This window comes from Gallus gallus, chromosome 7 (genome assembly GCF_016699485.2).
Source record: "Gallus gallus isolate bGalGal1 chromosome 7, bGalGal1.mat.broiler.GRCg7b, whole genome shotgun sequence".
Taxonomy (NCBI): domain Eukaryota; kingdom Metazoa; phylum Chordata; class Aves; order Galliformes; family Phasianidae; genus Gallus; species Gallus gallus.
The window spans coordinates 27,469,590-27,491,601 of NC_052538.1; the positions used below are offsets into that span (position 1 = coordinate 27,469,590).

A 22,012-nucleotide genomic window follows, 5' to 3' on the forward strand; every position below is an offset into this window, starting at 1 on the left:
ATCCTTGCCAGCACTGGGGTATGATTATCTGTTACTCACAGATCCCAAAGCAGAAGGCCAAAAGAAGCCCTTCTATCATCCAGCCCAGCTTCTCATACATTAGCCTTTTCTGATTCCTCTGTGCTATTAAGGCAAGTGAAGTGTGTTAAGCTAAACTATATCCCACCACTAAGGTGTCCTTTCATCATTTGCATTCTGCCACCACGCTATCTATCAAGCCCTTTTGGTAGGCGTTTCCTGGCAGTGAAAAGACAAAACACTCCCATTAACTTTGTGTATATTTTGTGTATTGCTTTTTGTAATATTAGTGTTAATCTCCAGCAGCTCCAGCTTTCATGATATCCACCAGGTTTTCTGCAAGCACTTTGCATGGATCCCCTTCCTCAGCTTCTCCTAGGATTTGCTTTCTAGCTCCTCCATATATTTTTTGCATTATTTCTCCCTTAGCAGAGCTATCAGCAGGTTGTTCTGCCATTCCTGCCTTATCTTGCTGCCAAAAGACATCACTGATAGCACACAGCCTTGGACAGACTTATGGATAGATCAGCTTGCCCCTTGCCTGCAGTTTTTCCATTGCTATCAGTCAAGTGAGGGGCATCTCCTTCCTCCCTCCTTTCACCAGATGGCTGCGACAACAAACAGCTTCCCGTGTCCCCTGAAGGTTTGACACAATTAAATCTGCCTCCACTTTGCCTTTTAGAAACCCCATGGATTTTAACCTCCCAGGGTACCACATGGGAAGAGAGTCTCTGTGTGCTCTGTCTCCATATCTCTCCTTTCCTCCCTCTGCACTATGCAGGCTCACAGGTCTGGCAGCAGTCAGTGGCCTCCACACTGGACACTTACCTTGTCATTGAAGACCTGTCCCCAGGCTGCCAGTATCAGTTCCGTGTGAGTGCCAGCAACCCCTGGGGGATCAGCTTGCCCAGTGACCCATCTGAATTCGTGAGGCTTCCAGAGTATGGTGAGTTTGCACACAGATGTGCCCTGAGACTGTCCCTGTGGCCCCTTTTCAGCCCCCCCAAAAATTGCAAGGACAAATTTAAAGTCAACTTAGCCATAGCTTCCCCTGGGAAGTTCTGGCTTTTGGTGGTCAAACACAATGGAGTTGAGGTGGAGCACTGTGAAATCGGACACTCAGTGGTAATTTTTTCTGTTTTGAACGAATATCATAAAATCATCACCGTAGAATCACAGAATGCTTGGGTTGGAGGGGACCTTAAAGGCCACCAGTCCCAACCCCCTGCCATGGGCTGGTTGCCACCCACCAGCTCAGGCTGCCCAGGGCCCCATCCCACCTGGCCTTCAGCACCCCAAGGGCTCTCTGGGCAACCCATTAACATATCCTCACACAACTTTTAAATATGCAGTTTATAGTCCACAGCAGTCTGCCTTGTCTTTACACTTTCTTCAATGTGCTTTCTCCTCCCAAAGATTCTGCTGCTGATGGTGCCACTATTTCGTGGAAGGAAAACTTTGATCTCGCTTATGCGGAGCTGCATGAGATTGGGAGGTAATATTAACCCTGCTTATCACTGCAGCAAAATACCAAAACAATGGCTTGAGGCTTGTTCTTTAATGGGGAATTCAGGTCACTTTTTGTATTAAGCTTGAAAATGGCTGCTCCTTTTAGAAAGAACACACCAAGCACTGATTGAAATACAGGCTGGCTAAAAATGCTGACTACATCTTGTCTCCCAAGAGCAGTTGTGCTTTGAGCATTACATCTGGAACGTGGATGACTGAATGCCAGCCTCTGAATGACAGGGCAGCCAGATCCTGCAGCGCTTGCTGGTATCTGCTCTGACATCCCTGGCTCAATGTGAGCTTTTGAAGTCAGGATGGCTTGCTGGTTCTGGATGTGCTTAACCTCAGAGGCTGTTTGCAGAAGTACTTAGGCATGTGACAGGCTGAAAGCACATTCCAATGGGCTGTGCTGAGTGGGGTGGTCAGTGAGCAATGATGCTGATAAGGGACACGCAAACAGCGCAGGTTAAGGCAGCCAGGTCTTCACCCAGAGATCGGGTTAAGTGCTTCTGGGGTTACAAGGGTAGGAAAGAACAGTGATATCTTAAAAACAGGCCAAGTGCAGCACATGGCACTGTTAAGTACTCTTGTTTCCAGGAATGGCACCAAGCACCAGTCTGGATGAGATTCCTAAGTGCCTTGGTGCCAGCTGTTTGCTCCTCATTTTTTACCATATGCCTGAATCAGCAAGACAAAATGATTGCTTAGCCATTGCTTAACAAGGCTCTTCTCTTAGTTGTCTTAAGTCCGGGTTCATTATTCAAGCAACCGGAGAGAGGAGATCCACGGTTAGGAACAAAAAGACAGAACCTGTGAAAGCGGCAGCAAATTGAACCCAAGGGATGCTGTTAGAGGACATCAGCGGCGCTGCACAAAGTGCTCTGTTTGCTCACGGTGTTTGCTAATCCCCACAGAATCCAAACACCCAGGCTGAGAGACAGCAGCTCCGTGTTGGAAAAGGTTACGAACAACGAGCTAAGTCTGATTCCTTGTGAAATGTTAATGCGCTGAATCAAATAACACTTTGAAAACCGGTCTGTTATCACACTGAAAAACGAGCATGATTTATTCATGGATGCCATTCGTTATTCTGCTTTTATTTTTTTATTTTTTTTCCAGGGGACGATTCTCCATTGTAAAGAAATGCGTTCACAAAGCTACCCGGAAAGACGTGGCTGTAAAATTCATCAGTAAAAAAATGAAGAAGAAGGAGCAAGCAGCCCACGAGGCAGCTCTGTTACAGCACTTACAGCATCCTCAGTACATCACTATCCATGATACCTATGAGTCTCCTACTTCTTACATCCTAGTCCTGGAGCTGTAAGTACACGGAGCTACAATTCAAGCACCCGGGTATGAAGCACAGTGCTATTAAAACCAGGGATAAAACTCACTCGTGCTTCAGCAGGACAAAGACTTTGTCATCTGTTCCTTATTGACTGCGATGTCAAATGAAATAGCCATTTTCTGCTGACTTTCCACTGCTTTTTCTTTACAGTAAATGAGAATCAGGGGTACAAATGAAACTCCCCACGCTGGAAGCTCAGTAATTGTATCAGCAGTTAGTTTGTCACATCGCATCAGATTTATTGGGGCACTTTAGTCTGCTCTCTATATCTGAGCAAATATACTTCGGCTGGATCGGAGCCTACATTGCTCTAATAGTTGATGAAAAAAGCTGCACTGGGGCTATGTTTGTCCCTATAAGGAGAAATAGCAACCAAAATCCAAACTGCTTCTCTGTTATAGTGTATCCAATCAAGCATATTTGGGCTCTTTGCTCGTTTATTAATACAGATAAATAAAACTAGGTGGAAAACTTTTGTTGAGTTAGCTTTCCCAAGGAACACACCACGAGCTGAAATATCAGTGACCTTTTTTCTGCACTATGCAACCATCTCTATAAATAAATAAGTGAATCCAAATAATTAAGTGGATCTGTTTTCAAAGGGATCTCCTCTGTCTGCTGAATCCGTCCTTAAGCAACTCAGTGTACTTCGAGATTGTCCCTAAATTTATTAAGGGCCGGGGATGACAACTGAGGACTACTCAAGGATTAATAATTCTACCACTTCCATGCCCTGCAGTACCTCGTGATATCTTTAAACCCTAATCAAATCTCTCATTTTGATATCCTCCGTTTTTAGGTCACAAAGTTTCCATTGCGGTTTTCTTGTCAAATATCAGCTGTACATCATGCAGATGTCATGTGATCTTTCAGGTGTGGGGGTTTCATTTTTTTTTTTGTAGGATGGATGATGGTCGTCTCCTAGATTATCTAATGAACCATGATGAACTTATGGAGGAAAAAGTAGCTTTCTACATAAGAGACACAATGGAAGCCTTGCAGTATCTTCACAATTGCCGAGTGGCTCATTTAGATATAAAGGTAAGAAGAGAAGAGAATGATGCTATTACTCGGTGTCCTGGTACAGGGAGTTCCCAGCTGCACACGCAGCAAGGAGGTGCAGTCTGAGCCCCAACAGGTGTTGCTGAATGGACAAGCACTACCCTCCAGACCTGCTGACCAGAGAAAGGACTCGGTACCCTGCAAGGTCTATTTCTTCCTTCAGAGATGCACTATTTCCTTAACTCACTGCTTTGTTCTCAAGGGTTTTCTGGAAGAGGGATTTAATGAGGGAGAAGGGCAAGAGTCAGTAGTTCTTGAGTGAAGGGGAGTTATAAGATACATCCCCAGGGCACGGCTTGGGCTCACAACGTGGTAAGCAAGGGGAGAGGAGGCTGCAGGAGAGCAGGAGGTGGGAAGAGCTGAGAGGGGAAAGCAGCAAGCTGCGTGTGCAGCAGAGCCTGAGAGAGGTGGGAAATGTACCCAGGCAGAGGTTCAGAAGAATATCTGCAGTCTGCAGTGTTGTGCTCAGTGAGATTAGCACAGCTCGTACCTCCTTTTGTTAGTACATGTGGCAGGAGGCACTGCACTGTCCTGGATTTGGCACTGTGTTGCCATACCCACCAACACTCCATTGATCTGGGAAGACAGAGAACTTGTGTTTGAAGTTGCAATCAAGTGCTCTGAGCTTCGCAGTCTGCAGCTTTGAATCAGGTTGCCAGGAGTATCAGCTAATCTATTATTGATTTGAAGACTTGAGCAGCATTTAAAAATGGAAAATGAGAGCTGGATTTAACTGTCGTGTAGAATGGACAATCCAGCTCCACAGAGGTCTTGTCTCAGCCCTATAGCTCCCAGGCATGTCAGATGAAGTGGTGTTTTCAGTCTTCTGCTGCTGACTGCTGTTAGTAGAAAAAAGAAAAGAAAAGATCCCTTCTGTGCCATATCTTATGTGAGCATTAATCCCAGAACGCTATGTTATCCTGGTTTCTTTCAGTAAGGCTGTTTGTATTTTCTGCTGTATTTATAGGACCTGTCAAAAAAATAGACATCACTCCTAGGTAAGGAACTGCACTGAATTCTTTATTTGATCATAAGATACTTCCCAAAAACAAAGTGGGAAGCCAATTTTCTGTGGCCTATTTACAGGTCTCCTGAGTGAAGCATGCTAAATAAAGCACCTTCTGTTGCTGAGCAGGAAGCAGAAGATGCACTACTAGTGCATCTAGCCATGCCTTGTCCTGAGACCTAGCCATGTCTTGTCCTAAGATCTTGCTCCAGAACACATTGATTTTTGTCGGTGCAGACCATACAAAACAAGAGCAAGTGGAGAGGTTTGAACAGTAGTGTATTGTATACATAGAATATGCATGAGGATGGGGAGCTAAAGGATAGATCCATGGAAATGGGAATCTAGAGAGGCAGTGGGCAAAAAGTTTAGCATTTGCTTTACAAAGAGCACTTCTGCTACATATTATACACATTTATGTCATCCAGGTGCCACATAAACAAATGGAGTCTAAATGAATCTATCAGAGATACGCAAGTCCTTTCTCAAAATTAAAAAACCTGACAGTGTTGTTAATCTGTAGAGATTGTTTTGAAGAAAAATAAGCATAAGAAGCATAATTACCTTTCCGTTGTTCCCTTTTCAACAGCCAGAGAATCTGCTCATCGATTTAAGGATCCCAGTTCCTCGTGTCAAGATCATTGATTTGGAAGATGCAGTTCAAATCACAGGCCATTACCACGTCCACCATCTCCTTGGAAACCCAGAGTTTGCAGCCCCTGAAGTTATCCAGGGCCTCCCCGTGTCCCTGAGCACAGACATCTGGAGCATCGGGGTCCTCACCTACGTCATGCTGAGCGGTGTCTCCCCGTTCCTGGATGAAAGCAAAGAGGAGACGTGTATCAATGTGTGCAGAGTCGATTTCAGCTTCCCGCCTGAGTACTTCTCTGATGTGAGCCATGCCGCCAGGGATTTCATCAACGTCATCCTCCAGGAAGACTCCAGGAGGAGGCCGACAGCAGCCACTTGTTTACAGCACCCATGGCTGCAGCCACACAATGGCAGCTACTCCAAAATCCCGCTGGATACCTCCCGCTTGGCATCCTTCATTGAGCGCCGCAGACACCAGTACGACGTGCACCCCGTCCCCGGTGTCAAGAGTTTCCTGATGAGCAGGCTGAACCCCGGGACGTAATGCCCACCTGTCTGGACACCACACTGCTGTTCCTGAGGCATGGCGCAGGGAGCGAGCAGGCCCAAAGCAGAGCTTCTGTACATACTTCTGTATTCAGTGTTGGCATTTGAAGGTACAAATCTGTCCAGAGGTCCCAGTACCTCCTCAGTTACTCAGGACCAAAGCAAGCAGGGTAACGGTGACAGGTACTTAGGTGCCCACTTCAATGGGCACCTCTTGGAAGCATCTCCTCAACATGGGGCAGCAAACACCAACTGGAGACAAGAGCCAAAACTGCAGTTGCCTTAATCTTTGGGAGGCAGCCTTACCAGAAGTCCTCTTGATCTTGCTGAACTGATTTCTGAGTGTACGAGAGATTAGGAGTAGGATAGTGTGTGGAGGAGTAAGTCTAGGCTGACCTTTGTGTGTATTGCAGGACTTGGCTGAATGCAGCTCTCACTGAAGTCACTGCATGCCTGCTCTGGGTTAACAGATGGGTTTTGTGTGCTCTGTATGCCCAGGTCTCCCATGATTTCTGTGAGGACTTCACCTGCAAGATCAGGCCTGTTGGATCAGCTTTTGTGGTGGCTTGGCGTAGATACATCCTCATTACATGGTAGTGCTCAGAATAAAATCCCATGTTAATAATTGGGCTTTCTACTGCGTCAAGTCAACATGCAGTACCTCTTGGAGCTATGATTGAGGCAATGAATTCATTGGAGCATACAGCTGTTTCTGACTAAGCACAACAGGACTATGATGGTGGTTGGTTTTTTGTTGTTTTTTTTTTTTTAAGCATTTTATATACACTGTACAGAAATCTTTCTCAAAACCTGTGCATTGAGAAAAGGCTGAGTCCAATTTTTGCAGTATCTGTAAACTAGGTGATGATTGATGAAGACATTTTTTTCTATCACAGGTTTTCAGTATACATATATTGTATCATATATATATATAAATATATATATATATAAAGGATCCTGTTCCATTTCTAGCTTCAGAATTGCTTGGCCCAAAGTCCATCTAAAGCCTTTCAAAGTGCAGTTGGTAAGTGGTGAGTCCATCCTTGTGCTTACAGCTTGAAAATCGTTTTCAGTGTTTAAAGTATGTCATTTGTTTCATTTCCAGTCTTGTAAATATCTCTCAGCTGCCGTTAGCACCTCATCACCAAAGCATTTGTGAGGATATTTTTTGTCCAAAGCCTAATTTGTAATAAAATAAAAAAAAAATCTACAATTAAAACATTTCTCTCTTGCAAGCCAAGTTGTAACATCATCACACTGATGTTACAGTGATGGAGCCAGCCTTAAGTATGAGCAATGCAGGGAGCCTGCAGTGACAGATCAGCAGTCCGTGGGCTGGCCAAGTCTTCTCTCTAGCAGCAGGACTGGAAGGGAAAACACCTCCCTGGCTGCTGCACCATAAAACCCTGCAGCCTTCCAGGCTGATGATCAGACTTTTTTCCCCTTGGCATATGAGTACGTTGTCTCAGTGCTGAGCGCCGCTGCTGTGCCTGCAATAGGAAATGTCAGTTGTTACCAAAGCTTTTTCCTAAGGAAAAGGGCTTATTCTGGCCATGTGTACTCAGCAGAGGCTCTCTTGAGATATCTCGTCAGGGCAAGAGCCAAATTCAATTCACCATCCAACTAACTGCACTGTGAGCCTGCGATGTATCTTCAGGAGCAAAAGCCGGTTCTGCCAGCAGGTGACAGAGACGCTCTGCAGGTATTGCGAATTCCCAGGGCTATGCTAGCCCTTCTGATCCACCTCTGAGCTCAGTTTCATGGCATTTGGAGACCTGGCCCCTCTCTTTGTGCTTGCTCTACCAGGATGCTAGAGCAGTCAGGCACAGCAAGTTACAATGTTCAGTGCTGCAGACCTTAAGATCTGGGAGCCACAGGCAGACAGGGAAGCCTGGGTGCCCACACAGAGTCAGAGGCAGCATACAAGACAGCGTGTGTGATCTGATCCTGGGGGACATGGAGGGAAGGCTTGAGTGTTCATGGAGGGCTAAAGCTTCTGAATCCATTCTGGTTTCCCTCCGTAGTACAGCAACTAATTTTCCAAGCAATTCAGTAGCACCTCAGAGACAAAGGCCAGACTCTCCTCCTGAGCAAAAGTGTGAGGTATGCGATTTCTTAGCAACTGAAACATCTCGAGGCAGCAGTCATCAAGGGGTGTCTTTAATTAGCTCCAGCCTCAGGTACCTCCTCACTGCAGGACTATTTGTGCTTCTTCCCATTTGTCGAAGCTGGCTCTTTGTGCTGTGATTGTGCTGCCTTTAAGCAAATGTGTATGGAAGTGTGGTTTATAAAACCCACAGCTTTTATTGGGCCTGTGGGTACACTTTAAACAGCACTCTTTCTGCTTGGCACTAGTACAAACAAATTCTCACGTATCACAGGAAATCTGGAGTTATTTATCATTTTATTTTGCTATGTCCTGCATTCACATTTCAAACTGTGAAAACAGGCACTGTGGGCTTATGGGGGGAAAAGGTTGGATTGATTAAGGGAATATTTAAGCCTTACTGTGTCTTTTCTCTCTTCTGTTTGCATTTGATAGAAACTGGAGGCTTAAATACTGCTTTAACAATCTTTAAAAGCTCTCCCAGTCCACTGCCTTTTTATTTTAAACAGCTTCATTTTCATTAACACGTACCTTAAAAATAATTTTACTTTTAACCTAAGGTAATGCTGAGACAAAGCCTGTGCCCTCAGTGGGCTTTGTTACAAATGCCACAAAGGCTGAATGCAGAACTGCGTGGTGCAATGTGACTATATATAACTGTATTTTAATGCCCTTGCGATGAGAGGGCTGCATCAGGTGACCTGGGCTATGTAAACTCCCAGAGACAAATGTCCAGCACAGGGCCTGGGTTTGTTTTGCGGCTCATTGGCAGCGTTCCATCCCAACATGGTGCTTCCCAAGGATGCGAGGCCAGGCCCTGTGCTGCTGGGCTGGGCCTGTGGTGCCACCACGTGCTGGGCCTGGCACTGTGCTGTGTCAGCACTGCGTGTTGGCTGTGGCAGAGTGGTGGGATGGCTGAGCGTGGCTCTGCACAGACCATGGCCACCTCAACCTTGTTCACTGAGAGCAAAGCTCTGTGCTCGTCAGCTTTCCAACAGCCAGCTGAAGGAGGAAGGGGGACGGCCCAGTGGATGGCACGGTGTTGTCAAGGTGCAAAGTAACGCCACAGCCTTAACGATGTCAGCGCACAGTGCAGCCTGAAACACACTGCTACGCCAGGCGTGATCCAACGCTACGGACACTGCTTCGGACTGTGCCCCCTCCCTATGAACGGACTGTGCTAACGATGCAGTTTCTGGGCTTTATTTTCTTTATTTATTTTGGATTAAACTCAATTGTTCAGAGAACAGCGGCTCAGTCTCGTTTCCCAACGCGGGTTGTCGGTGATGGGAGAGGGAACGAAGTGCACCCGGAACGCGTGAACGCGGCCTGGGAGAGCCGGGGGGGGCGACAATAGGCGGCGCACCTCCGCGCATGCGCACTTCCTCACGGTGTCGCCGTTTCCGTCATCTCCCGGCGCCGGGCAGCGGGCGGGCAGATGGCGGCGGGCGGCGCGGGGCGCGTGGCGGCGGCGCTGTTGGAGGCGCGCGCTGTGCGCTTTGGAGACTTCGTGCTGCGGAGCGGCATCGCCTCGCCCGTCTACGTGGACCTGCGCGGCCTGGCCTCCCGGCCCTCTCTTCTCCGCCTGGTGCTGTGGGGGGGGGGGCTGGACGTGTGGCCTCGGGGGTCTGAGTGGGGTCCTGGGGTCGGGGAGGCGGGTTGGGCTGCTTGCTGCAAGGCAGGCATCGAGGTATGGGGCGTGCGCGGGGGGGGGCGGCTGAGCGAATGGTATTGTTCAGACCGGAGGAGACGGAGCTCGGGGGAGAATGCATGGCTCTCTGCTGCTCCCTGTAAGGAGGTTGTGGCGATCGGCCTCTGCTACCGTTACAGCCATAGGATGGGAGGTGATGGCCTCGAGCTGTGCCAGGGGGTTCAGGTTGGCTATTAGGAAACGTTTCTTATCAGATAGAGTGGTGATGCAGTGGCACAGCTGCCCAGGGAGGTGGAGCAGTCACCGACCCAGGAGGTGTTCAGGCATCGTGGAGATGCTGTTTAGCGGTGCTCACTTTGCTCTGACTCCTGAAATATCCGTGTTTTTTAGGTTGCTGATCTCCTGTTCCAAACAGCAAAAGACGCTGCTCTCCAGTATGACTGTGTGTGTGGTGTTCCGTACACAGCTTTGCCGTTGGCCACAATTATCAGCTCTGAAAATCAGATTCCAATGCTTATACGGAGGAAAGAAGCGAAAGATTACGGTAAAACCATCAAATGATGGATTTGTCATTACTTCTTGTCGTCTGTGTCTCTGTTTCAGTTTAAGATTACCACTCCAACTCAAATAGCAGTCCCGTTTCCCTTAAACATACTTCTTACAACGTCCCAACCCAACAGTGCTCTCCCAACTGCAGCTGGGCTTCTGCTGTAGTAGGAACGAAGGGTCTCAGGCTTCCTCTTTGTTCCCACAGTGTCTTTTATCCTTTAACACCACTGCTGTAGGTGACTGCCCTGTTCTAGAAGCAGATTGGTGATGCAGTTTCTGATATGCCGAGGATGGTGCCGTATTTAACCTCCAAACAGCTTTTTGCGTATCAACTCCAAAAGGAATCTTTAATCTTCTGTTGTCTCTCAGCCTCTTATGCTTTCATATCCTATAATCAGTGGGCAAAGTGGGCCAGGTGAGAAGCAGTCAGCTCTATACCTAGCAATTGGTTTTACTTGATTTTGGTTGAAGCAGGGGCAAAGTGCTTGTAGGGGGGGAAGAGTACAGTATTATCCAGCCCTGGCAACTGGATTTCTGTGTGTGATAAGCTCTCTCGCAGCATCATTCAGACAGGCAGGGTGTTTGTAAAACCTAAATGGTACTCCTTTGTTAGTCAGCGTGCTAGGCATGAGAACTTTTGCCGTTCCTTCTTGTGAAGGACGAGTTGATTGTGACAGCAATTAAGTGCCTGGCACGAGGTTTCCGGTGTCACACAGATTGCAGAGCTGTACTGACACTTGTGAGGCAGTCATGGTCTGAGCACCGCAGTGGCTGCTTAATGTTCACCCGCTGCTCCCTGCTTCCTCAGAAAGCCAGGCGTCCTTTGTTGCTGCCCCACGGGAGGCCTTTCATGGACTTGTGCCTATTGTTGGCTATGGTAAAGGCATTTGGGGGCTTTACTCCTCCAGATTGTTCTAACAACAAGCACATTAAGCATAGAAGAATGCCCTTGGAAAACAGAAAATATGTTGAAGAGTTTCAATAACTTTGCTAGTTTAAAGACGTTTGAAGTAACAGGAAAAATATTTTTGATGTTTTGAAGGTTCAGTTCGTAGCAATAATAAACTTCAGTTCCCGTAGTGGACTCCATTAAAGACTGTTAAAAGATGTGCTGTCAGTAAGGTGTTGGTTTTGGTAATGGATCACGTGAAGTGTGTTCTGTCCCCTTGGAGAAGTAACAGCCTATGAATTATGAAGCAGTGGCTGAGATGTGATATCTGGAATCAGATACCTAAATCACCTCTGCATACTGACAAGGAGTACTAAATTCTTATAAACCTGAAGTCCAATTCCATTTTTACTGCAGCATATGCTTGTATGCAAAACAAATACGGTCTTTATGTTAACATCTCAGGTTAAAATCTGGATACATTGGGTACGTTCTGAGGTCTTTTGTACTTTATTTAGTGGAGTGTTTTCCTTTTATTTTAAAGGTACCAAGCGGCTGGTAGAAGGCACCATCAATCCAGGAGAAACATGTTTGATCATTGAAGATGTGGTAACAAGTGGATCTAGCGTACTGGAAACTGCTGAAGTTCTTCGGAAGGAGGGATTAAAAGTCACAGATGCTGTAGTGCTGCTGGACAGGGAGCAGGGGGGAAAGGCCAGGTTAGAAGAACATGGAATTCGCCTGCACTCTGTGTGTACGTTGTCCGGGATGTTAGATATTCTCCAGCAGCAGGGAGAAGTGGATGTGGAGATGGTTGAGAAGGTGAAGAATTTCATTCAGGGAAATGTGTTTGAGCCAGGGGCTCAGAATGGTCCCACTCCAGTGAAAAGAGTCTGTAAAGAGCTGAGCTTCAGGGCTCGTGCTGAGCTTCCCGGCGTGCATCCTGTCGCAGCCAGGCTTCTCACACTCATGGAAAAGAAGCAGACAAACTTGTGCCTTTCTGCAGATGTCACAGGATCCAAAGAACTGCTGCAGTTAGCGGCCAGCCTGGGCCCCAGCATTTGTATCCTAAAGACTCATATAGATATCCTGAATGATTTCACCCAAGAGGTAGTAAAGGAGCTGAGAGCGCTCGCAGATCAACACGAGTTCTTGATTTTTGAAGACAGGAAGTTTGCAGACATTGGAAACACAGTGAAACATCAGTATGAAGGTGATTATCATCAGCCTTGATGTGCCGTAATTTTGCTGCCAGTCTGTGTAACTGCAGCACTGGAACAAGTTGTCAGGAGAGACTGTGGGACCTGTGACCTTGAAGAAAACTTGAGGGCAAGGCCCTGAGCAACCTGATCTAGTTTTGGAGTTAGCCTTGCTGAGGGGGCATGACCTCCAGAGGTCCTTTCCAAAGCCTAAATCTTTTTATGAACCTATGCTTGTGCTCAGTAAGTACTTCTGAATGGTTGTTTGCCTGGAGAAGGGTGTGTGTGCCTTGTAAGGCAGCTTGCTCTTTTATGCTTGCATGCTTCTTGTGGCTTTCCTTTGTTAACTGCATTTGCAACTGCCCAATGCTTTTTCCATTTTTCTGATACTATTCTCCCTGTGATCTTGTATACTGTTGCACCTGTGACAGTAGAATTTTTAGCTTACCATAGCGTTGTGATTATGTAGCCATCAGGTTTGTCTGATAAAACCAGACTGTTAAGGCTGTTAGGCTTCAAGCCTTTTGGAATTGGAATGGTTTACTGCACTGCTTGTTTTGTTTAATTCACACTTCTTGTTTAATGCATTTCTGATGATTAATTTCACTTTGCCCGGGTCTTTATATCCGTGTTCTTAGGTGGTGTGTTCAAAATAGCATCCTGGTCGGATGTGGTTAACGCACATGTGGTCCCAGGCTCTGGAGTTGTGAAGGGACTGAAGGAAGTGGGCCTTCCCCTGCAGCGTGGCTGCCTTCTGATTGCTGAGATGAGTTCCCAGGGGTCGCTGGCAACTGGTGAATACACCAAAGCTGCGGTAAGTGGGCGCTTTTGTTTAAGGTTAACGGCTTGCAAAGTGCTCTGACAAGGGGAGGTTTTGTATGCTGTTAATATCCACACTTCCAGAAGTCTCTCCAGCTATGTGATAAGTTTTCTTTCTGTGGAAGCTCAGGAACCTGAGAGTGTGGTGCTTGAAGGTTACATCTGTAGGCTAATGACGTTGGAGTTCATGCTGTGAGTTCTAGTGAGCACACCAGGTTTGCCATTGGCCACGTTTTTTTTTCATTAGCAATAAATTTGTAATAATTAATACACTGAATGAACTTTCACTTAGCACATAGTAAGCTCCCATATTTTATACCCCCGCCCTGCACAGGTTAATTAGAAACAGAATGGTGGGCAAGCTTAATTTTAGATATCTCACTTGATGCAGTTTATTGCTACTTTTTAGGTACAGATGGCTGAAGACAACCCTGACTTTGTTTTTGGATTCATATCTGGATCTAGAGTTAGTGACAAACCAGAATTTCTTCACTTAACTCCAGGAGTACAGCTGCAAGCTGGAGGTAACATTCCCTGAAATATTTGTAGTCTGTTGGTAAACAGAGTGAGTGATTTGGGCTTCGGTGGAAAAAGTGACTTCTGAAGGGGATTGGGTTACTCACGTCTGGAGTCTGTGTTTGCCATTTTCCTAATATGGGCTGCCCTGCGTATTTCTGGATGTACTGATCTCTTTCCTGGGAGTTCTGAAAGGCAACCAGCATCCCACACAGCTTCTCTGTTAGATCTTCTTGTGCTGAGGTCGGTGTGTACCATGAAGCACAGTCCTTAAGCACATGAAATGTCTGCAGATGGGCATTAGCTTACATGCGTGACTACTGAGCAGGTAGAAGGCATTCAGTTAAACACTGAAGTCTAACTGTAACATGACTGATACTGATATAGATGCAGTGTCAATGAATTGGAAGTCATAACTTACTGAACTGTCTGCCCAGTACTTATCCAGGTAGGGAAGATGTGTTTCTCTGCAATACTTCAAAATCTGAAGTGAAATCACAGCTTCTACTTCAGTGTTTGGAGTTCTGCCTATTTTAAGAAGGCTGAAATTTATTTCAGTCATTGGAATCACTGCTCCTTTGAATAACAGTTCCATCTATTGTAATTGGTAGAACATCCAAAAAGAGAACTCTGTCAAATTTGATCTGTAATAATTGTAATAGGTAGAGGTTCATTAGTTGGAGGCACAGTTTCTAGTCATTGCCATGGATTCATAGGGTGAGAACTGAAATAACATACGTGTTCCAGCACCTTTGAAAGTTTTGTAGTAGATACAGTTTTGCACAAACTTAAAAACATTTTTTTTATCTGTTTCAGGTGATAACCTTGGGCAGAAGTACTTAAGCCCCAAGGAAGTGATTAGTGAAAAAGGTTCAGACATTATTATTGTGGGACGTGGCATCTTGTCAGCTTCAGACCGTCTTCAAGAGGCAGAGAAGTACAGGAAGGCAGCCTGGGAGAGCTACATAAGCAGGCTCGGTGTCCATGCATAAGACTGAATGTAGGTCACCTTCCTAGTAAGCAAAGCTGATGCAGTAGTCAAAACGGAGCTGCAATCGTTGTAAGACTTCCACTTAAATACACAGACACTTCAGCCAGTAGAATATTATGCCCTTTTGGAAAAAAATCTGTTGCTGGCTAAATTATTTTTAATTGCACACGGTCGAACACACCATAATTGTTTTTAAGTGGGTTTTTTTTAGCATTTGAATATATAAGACCAAAATGTTATGTCCAATTGTTAGTCTGAATAGTTTTTGTCTACTGAAAAGTGATGAATGAAAACACTCCTAGATACATGCCTGGCTGTTGTTGCTGGTTTCTCCTCCCCACCCTTAAATTCCTCTCACTGTGGAAACGATGTTTTACTGTTCTTCATTAACTTCACCTGTGACACTGACCTCGTGTCCCACTCACAGGATTGCTCAGGTCTGCCACTTCCATGGAGACAGTTAGCAGTCTGGATCCCATGCAGTGAAAATGAATTATATGTTACTTAATGAGTTGATTTTGCTACCCGTTTCCTTTAATTGTATCTTCTTTTTGTTGCAGTGTGAAATACTGTTTATTTTCAGAACCAGGGCGCTATAAAAATAAATCAAGCCTGCTCTGTTTGTGTCTGTAAACGTTGCTCTGCATTCTGTCCGTAGTCTGCTTTGACAAAAGTCTGTGCTGTTGAGTGCAAGTGGTGACTGATCTAATGAGAAACAAAGATGGACTGTTGGTTGCTTGCCTTTTTCTGAAAAGATTTATGGAATACTTCTGGGAATTATTATTTACACCTCGGGATTATGAAGAAGTGTTACTTTGAAAGGTTTTGTTAAGAAAGGATGGAATTGCCTTAAATACACCCCATATAGATACAGTGGAAGTCGGCGTGAATTTTCATTGCTAACAAGAAAGTGTGAAGAAGGCAGATGAATGCTAGTACATTCAGACCATTGCTGTTCCTGTGCTGCTGTAAAACACAGAGAAAACTGGGTCCCTTTTTAAAAAGCCTGTAGAATAGGAACAATTATATCCAGTAAGAATTCTTTTGCCTTAATAGTAACTACCGCTTTTCCCAGCCTTTCAAATGAAGAGAACAGGGCTGTGCTGAAGTTCAAACAGAGGTTTTTTGCTTCTTGTCTAAGAACAGAAACAGGCTTGGATTTGAGGGCTCTATGGTATGCTTCTTGTCTTTGTGACCTTGTGCTCTGCTGGGAGTCAGACTTCAGAAATGTGTGGCTGAAAAGCTTCCTAGCTGTCTGGGTATGCTGAGGTTAATGACCTTATCCTTTTGCATTTCATGTTACTTGGAAGTGTTTCCCCACAGTGCCTCTTACAGGGCTTATAAATGCGTTACTGAGGAGAGAATACTCAAATTTACTCTGCATATGTTCTGTTTTTCCTCGGTTGGTTCAAGATTCTTCTTAGGTACCATATTAACGTGGAGAACTCCATCCAGGAAAGACGAAGGCTCTCCTGGCCACCTTTCACCACTGAACTCAGTGAGCGTGTTGGCTCTTAGGAGCTGCCCTGCAGTAGTCTGATATTTTGCATCAACTTCCAAGAAGTTTCAGACCTTTGAAGTGAACAGAGGTTCTGGGATTTGTTTACTGCCTTTCATTAATGACCTGATGGCCTTGAGGTAGCAGAAGCCAGGTTTCCTCACTTCAACTGCTTTGCAGAAAACCGTTTTGCCCACGAGATGGAGCTGAGACTCTATTTTTCAGTGGAGTCAACGTCTACCCCTTCCATACACAGCTAATAGTTTCCGCTGACGATACCAACTCTAGATATACTTAAGCTGAAGATCTACTTACTTTTCAACAAGTTTTCTCTTGCCTGAAGCCACAACTGAACACTAGGGTTCAATAGGCAGCTGCCTCAGCACTGTGTGGGGTGGAGGGGTCACTGCTGGAGCACCAGCAGGGTTCTGTGAGTATTTCTCACTAACTGTGCTGAATTGCACCAAGTAGGTGTCCGATATTTACACAGCTAAAACCCTGGAGAAGACCCAAGAGCTACTTTATCAGGAGGAAGAAACAGCAACTGAACTGAGAGATTGCCATCGTCTAATAGTCATCATCTAAGATACTTGGAGTGAAGGTTCTGAGCATCAGATTGGAAAGCTTCGAGTTCACCAACCTCCACTGTGCGCTCAGTCACAGCAAGCTGTATTCTGGTGCTTCATTTGACACCAGTCAAACATTTCAATTAGCAAACCAAAGCCTCCTACGTGCATTCTTGTGTCAGAGTGATTATAGCAAACAAGCCTGTGGGCCTCTTTTTTTTTGTGGCACCTGAAGGTGATTAAAAATCCATTTCAAATTAAGAACAAACGTTAATTTCCTTGCTTCCCCCCCACTTGCATTCACGGCATAGTTCCTGCTGTTGGTCCCAACTGCTTCTAACATGGGAACTAGGTCACAATTTACAAAACTCATTTGCATTATAATATATGAATCTGGAAGTCTTGCAGTTCATTCTCTGGTCTGATCAAATGTCACAGTTTCAACGTTGCTTTATCAGGCGGTAGTTGACAGCTCATATTTTTGTTTCCATAAACAATTTCACGAATGGTTTTTCAAGACCTAATTCCAGAAAAAAAATAACTGAATCACTTCCCCTTAAGTGGACTTGGAAAGCTGTTTCAGTGGGCTTTCAGCAGGCGCCACAAGCATTGCATTTAGGAAACAGTAAGGGCCGAAGGAATGCGCAGTAACCCAGAGGAAGTTTGTTTCCATTTCTGAGTTTTGGAGTCACCAACTTGGGGAAATGTTCTGTTTTGGAAGATTTGTAATTGAACAGACAGACAGGGCTGGGCGTTCTGTTTGTTTGTAATAGCTGTTAGGTCTCGGTTGGGCTGTGCCACAGTGACGAGTACAGCTCCATGATCTAACTCTGCAACGAATTACAGCCCGGTTTGGTGCCTGCTCGAGCTTCAGCTTTCTCTCAGGCTATTTGGGCAGATCCTTGCAGGCTAAGAGCAGTGATCCCGTCTGTGGGTTTGGGCTGACTTACTCTTTTGTGATGCTCTGTTTCTGCCTGACCTGTGTCCTGCTCTGACCTTTTTCTCATAAGCTCATCCATGGTCAGGCTGTGACAAAGCAGGGTGACGTGAGGAGTTGGCCAGCGCAGAGAAGAGGAGGAACGCTGATCATTTCTGATGGGCTGACAGGTGTTGTTTTAGAGCCGAACTGAGATGTTTGTGTTGTGCAGAGGACACTGCCGTTAATGGAGCGTGCAATGGAGGCTGTGATTGGCCTTTCCCAAAACACAGTCCCAGAAACACCCACAGCATAGGGACATACACTGGTGAGAGTGCAGGTGAGCCCCCAGGCCAGAGCTGCACAGCAGCCTCCAGCTGTGGCTGCAGGAACACGAGGACCTGATGTTGCAATGGCATCCGGATTCCGATTTGGCCAGACAAACGCTGACATTTTCCATCACATGTGACCTGGTGCTGCCTTCTGCTTTAGCTTTCATTCAGGAATGCTAGCTGTGGTCAGGCTGCATGTATTTAGGGATACAAATAAACTGCTGCTGACTGAAATACACCATTCCCATGACTGAGCTTGGCACTAACCTCTCCAAGGGTAAAGGCAGATCTGCTTATACAGTAAAGTAAAACCTTCCTACTCTGAGCATCACTTCCGTATGTGTTTTTTTTTTAAATGTGCCATCTTATGGAGAAGATAAACCTGGAAGGAGAGCTGATAAAAACTAGAAACAAGCAATCAACTAGTTGTATAAAGATTCTGATATTAGAAGTGATACAAAGCAAACTTGATCTAGAGGCCCAACCCTTGCTCCATCCAAACAACCCCTTCGTGGTGAGCCAAGCTTCTCTTTCTAGACCTGCTAGTATTGCCTGTGCTCTCAGCACCAAGCTGACCTTCTGGGAAATGCCACAGCTTAAAGATAATCTGCAAAAGAAAGGCTGGAAAAGGGGGCATGGGCTGTGCCTTTCCTTTTTAGATGCAACTGCAGCAGAGCTGTATTCACAGCATTGGCTGGGCCGGGTGGCAAAGCAAGGTCAGAAAGTCGCTGCCCTTCCTTTCTTTCCCACCACTTTCCTTCCTACAGCCCTTTCCTTGCCTGGGTCAGCGTTGCTTTGTGTGCGGCAGCCAAATGAACCAAGCTCAAGCTGGTCTATAACAGACAACCCGTGCCCTGTGTAGGATGAGTCTTTTTTTGGATGTAGAGCTTGGCCTTGTACTTAAGCACCAGGTAGGAAATGCACAGTTAGCTTCCCCTGAAGAGCTGCTGTGCTTCTATGAGATTACTGGCTGCTGCAGCCAGCTGGCCACCACAGCAGCTGCTGCTGCCCTTGGCTGTGCTCAGACCTTTCCTATTTCTTGTGAAATTGCAGGGAGAGGCACATGCAGAACAGTGGTGCACAGCCACGATGTGCCTTGGGCAGCTCTGCTCTTCCTGCTCCCGTGCCAACCTCAGCGTCATTCTGTACCCCTCGAGCATTTGTGCTACTTCAAGAAGCCTTTGCTTGTTCCGATTTGGAGATCAGCCAAAAGATGTGCCGGATTCTGCGTTAAAAAATCAAGCGTGAAGACAGAGCACTGTTTTGGTTTTTTGTTTTGTTTTGTTTTTAAGAACACCTGATCCCATGCTGACGGTGCGCAACTTGCTGCACTCCTACCAATCCCCATTCTGAGCTATTTTTAGTGGGGTTTGTTGTGTTCCTGCAGTGCTGCTGGCAGGAGGAGGGGGCCCATAAGCTTCTCGAAGGAGAGCTGTTTGTACTGAGCAAGTAGGAGCTCCTGTTTATAGAGGCAAAAACAAATATATATTAAAAAAAAAAAATCCGGAAGGATGGGTTCATGGCTGTTCTCCAATGAGAAAAGCAAGTCAAAACAACGAGCACAATTTGTTTTTGCTTTTCCCTGGCAAGCTTCCTTCAGCTGACTATTGCGTGGTCTGTTCAGGGTGAAGAGACAAGGAAAAAAAAAAGCAAAGCAGTAGCTCTGGCTTCTCTCTGGCCGCCTGCTGCAGTCCCAGGGCAGAGCTTGCGGGGGTTTAACGCTGCAGCTGTCATCTGGGGTAACTTAAACCTCAGCTCTGGAGGAAAACATGGGGCGGGGGAACAACACTATGTCCAACCAGCAACCTATCTGGACCTTCCAGCTCTATTCTGTGTTAAAACCTCAGCTGTGCAGCCCTCAAAGGCTGGTGTGAGGCTGGCACGCTGTGCTGGCAGCTGCCCTCCTGCAGTCTGCATTCCTGTTTGTGAAGCCCCAGGAGCGGTGCTCACCATTTAACATTTCCTCCCACCGAACTCCCATGTCCCTGGGGCTTCCCCCAGCCTCCCCACTATTTAACACCACCAAACATGAGCTGCTTCTGGCAGTCACCGCCCTCAGTCAACACGACAGCATTAAGTCAACATACCTTGTGCAGCGTCACCACAGCTCCTGGCTGTAGTGCTTGGGCTGATAAGGCACTGCTGATAAAGAAAGAAGGCAGCACACACTGTGCTGGCAGCAGCGTGCCCCAGGTCAGTCAATCTGTTGGTGCGGGGCTCATTAAGCTCAACAAACTCCACTTTCAGCATCATATATGCACAATAGTTTTATTTTGTTTTTATATAAAAAAAAATTCTAAAGACTGCAGAACTCTTGTATCCTAATTTCTTACACAGATGCTTCCAACACCCTCCTCTTTTTAAGCTAATTCCCCCCTCCCAACTTGCAATGCCGTGGCTTCCCCTCATTTTGGCCTACTCACCCTTTCTAGTGGGATGGGATATGTCTAAAGCTGCAATGTGGCACTTGGTTCTCTTCGTTGGCAGGTTTCATAGTTCCAGAAACCTGGGGCTGTGGTGTCACAGGGCTCGGAATCCACGAGCACAACTGGTGAGCCTGCCATGGCATCGGCACGTCCGAAATCAGACAGCACACATGCTGCTTTTCTCCTTACTGTGCAAATAACAGGCTCGCGTCATCGACCAGTCCTGTTGTAAACTATTCTCTCCCCTGAAGAGGATCCCATCTTCAAGTCGAGAAGCAGCAAATACAGTCAAGCAATTGTCCACTGCGGTCCCATGTGCTGAGACCTGATCAGTCAACTGTACCGTTGTAAGATTTGTTGAGCTTGTTGAATGTGAACTCTACGTTATGCGTAGAAATGGGCTTTCGGTAGAGAGGATTGGATGCCTTTGGAAAAATAAACAAAGAACAAAGGTAAGGAACAAAACCTGTGTCATGGCAAACCTATGTGTAATCTCACAGACTCATAAAATGGTTGGTTGGGAAGGGATCTCAAAGCCCGTCTGGTTCTACGGGTAGGATCACCTCCCAGTAGACCAGTTTGCTCCAAGCCTCATCCAACCCAGAGCACCTCTGCATGTATGGGACATGCACAGCTCCTCTGGGCAGTCTCTTCCATCCTCTCCTTCCTGCTCTACATATAGCTATGGCTTTGGCTTTGACAGGCCCAACCTAATGTCCCATCTGATGCCCTCAAACGCTGAGCGACCCTATGGCCAGGAAGCCACCCCAGAATACTTCCTCATAGACCTGACCACCTGATGTTCCCAAGAGCACAGCACACACATTCATCTCTCTGTTTTCCATCACTGCAGTTGTTTGCTGCCCAGCAGCCCCCCAGTGCTCACCATTTCGTATCTCGCCCGCGTACGTTCGCTCTGGAATCGGTCGAACTCCCTCCTGTCGTGAATGGTGACGAGCAGCTTCCAGAGCCCCAGCAGGATGGTGCCAATCAGCACCACGCTGCCAATGACAGCCAGCACAATGGTCACGGCACTGGGGGCTGAGCTGCATGCTGGAAAGGAGGGGGAGAAGAAATCAGCTCTGGGGCAGGTGCATCCCAGATCCCAGGATAACAGGAGCACAGCTGAGCAAGTGGCTTTGGGGGCAGCACTGGCAGCAGAGACTGAATTAAAAAACAATAGTCCTCTCTGTAAAGGAAAGGATCTTAACTGCCTTAACTTTTATCAACTGGTCTTTCAATTAAGTGCAAGCTGCAGCCTCAATGAAAGAAAACGTGCCTCCCCTGGGACTTCCCATCCTGGCCTGTGTCCTCAAGAGGACCCAAGCAGAGCATGATAAGCTCCCACTGGGTGTTTGCCAGCCCTTCCTGCAATGCCACATGGGGTTTCCTCTGAGAAACATGCTCTGAATGGGATGAAAGCAATACACAGGGGACAGCTGTTCCGGGGGGGCTGGGACACAGGCACTGCAC

At 46.4% G+C, this 22,012-nt stretch overlaps 3 protein-coding genes across 12 annotated transcripts in view; 2 read left to right on the forward strand and 1 right to left on the reverse strand.

The window, feature by feature from the left end:
• Window positions 1–9,434, forward strand: part of KALRN (kalirin RhoGEF kinase) — a 446,039-nt gene extending 436,605 nt beyond the window's left edge. For all 9 annotated transcript variants that reach the window (XM_015289974.4, XM_015289980.4, XM_040703547.2 and 6 more), the window contains 5 exons: window positions 800–964; window positions 1,435–1,513; window positions 2,647–2,847; window positions 3,778–3,916; window positions 5,533–9,434. In XM_015289974.4, coding sequence (XP_015145460.2) covers window positions 800–964; window positions 1,435–1,513; window positions 2,647–2,847; window positions 3,778–3,916; window positions 5,533–6,078 — 1,130 coding nt within the window. In that variant the 3' untranslated portion in view covers window positions 6,079–9,434. The remainder of the gene's footprint in view (window positions 1–799; window positions 965–1,434; window positions 1,514–2,646; window positions 2,848–3,777; window positions 3,917–5,532) is intronic.
• Window positions 9,435–9,595: 161 nt separating this feature from the next.
• On the forward strand, window positions 9,596–15,435 carry UMPS (uridine monophosphate synthetase). The gene is made up of 6 exons (NM_001031260.2): window positions 9,596–9,775; window positions 10,229–10,382; window positions 11,821–12,489; window positions 13,114–13,289; window positions 13,704–13,818; window positions 14,627–15,435. Exons 1-6 carry the CDS (start codon window positions 9,626–9,628, stop codon window positions 14,800–14,802), a joined length of 1,440 nt encoding a protein of 479 aa, NP_001026431.2. The 5' UTR covers window positions 9,596–9,625; the 3' UTR covers window positions 14,803–15,435.
• Window positions 15,436–20,367: 4,932 nt separating this feature from the next.
• The window catches only part of ITGB5 (integrin subunit beta 5), a 40,946-nt gene continuing 39,301 nt past the window's right edge, over window positions 20,368–22,012 (reverse strand). For both annotated transcript variants that reach the window (NM_204483.2, XM_040703246.2), the window contains exons 14-15: window positions 21,426–21,592; window positions 20,368–20,964 (exon numbers count right to left, since the gene is read on the reverse strand). In NM_204483.2, the coding sequence (NP_989814.2) occupies window positions 20,869–20,964; window positions 21,426–21,592 (263 nt within the window). In that variant the 3' untranslated portion in view covers window positions 20,368–20,868. The remainder of the gene's footprint in view (window positions 20,965–21,425; window positions 21,593–22,012) is intronic.

Bases quoted from the DNA above. Each gene is read 5' to 3' on its own strand.
- UMPS (NM_001031260.2), top strand. From the start codon at position 9,626: ATGGCGGCGGGCGGCGCGGGGCGCGTGGCGGCGGCGCTGTTGGAGGCG. The intron at 12,490-13,113 runs GTGATTATCATC...CCGTGTTCTTAG, and splicing joins AGTGAAACATCAGTATGAAG to GTGGTGTGTTCAAAATAGCA. The intron at 13,819-14,626 runs GTAACATTCCCT...TATCTGTTTCAG, and splicing joins AGTACAGCTGCAAGCTGGAG to GTGATAACCTTGGGCAGAAG.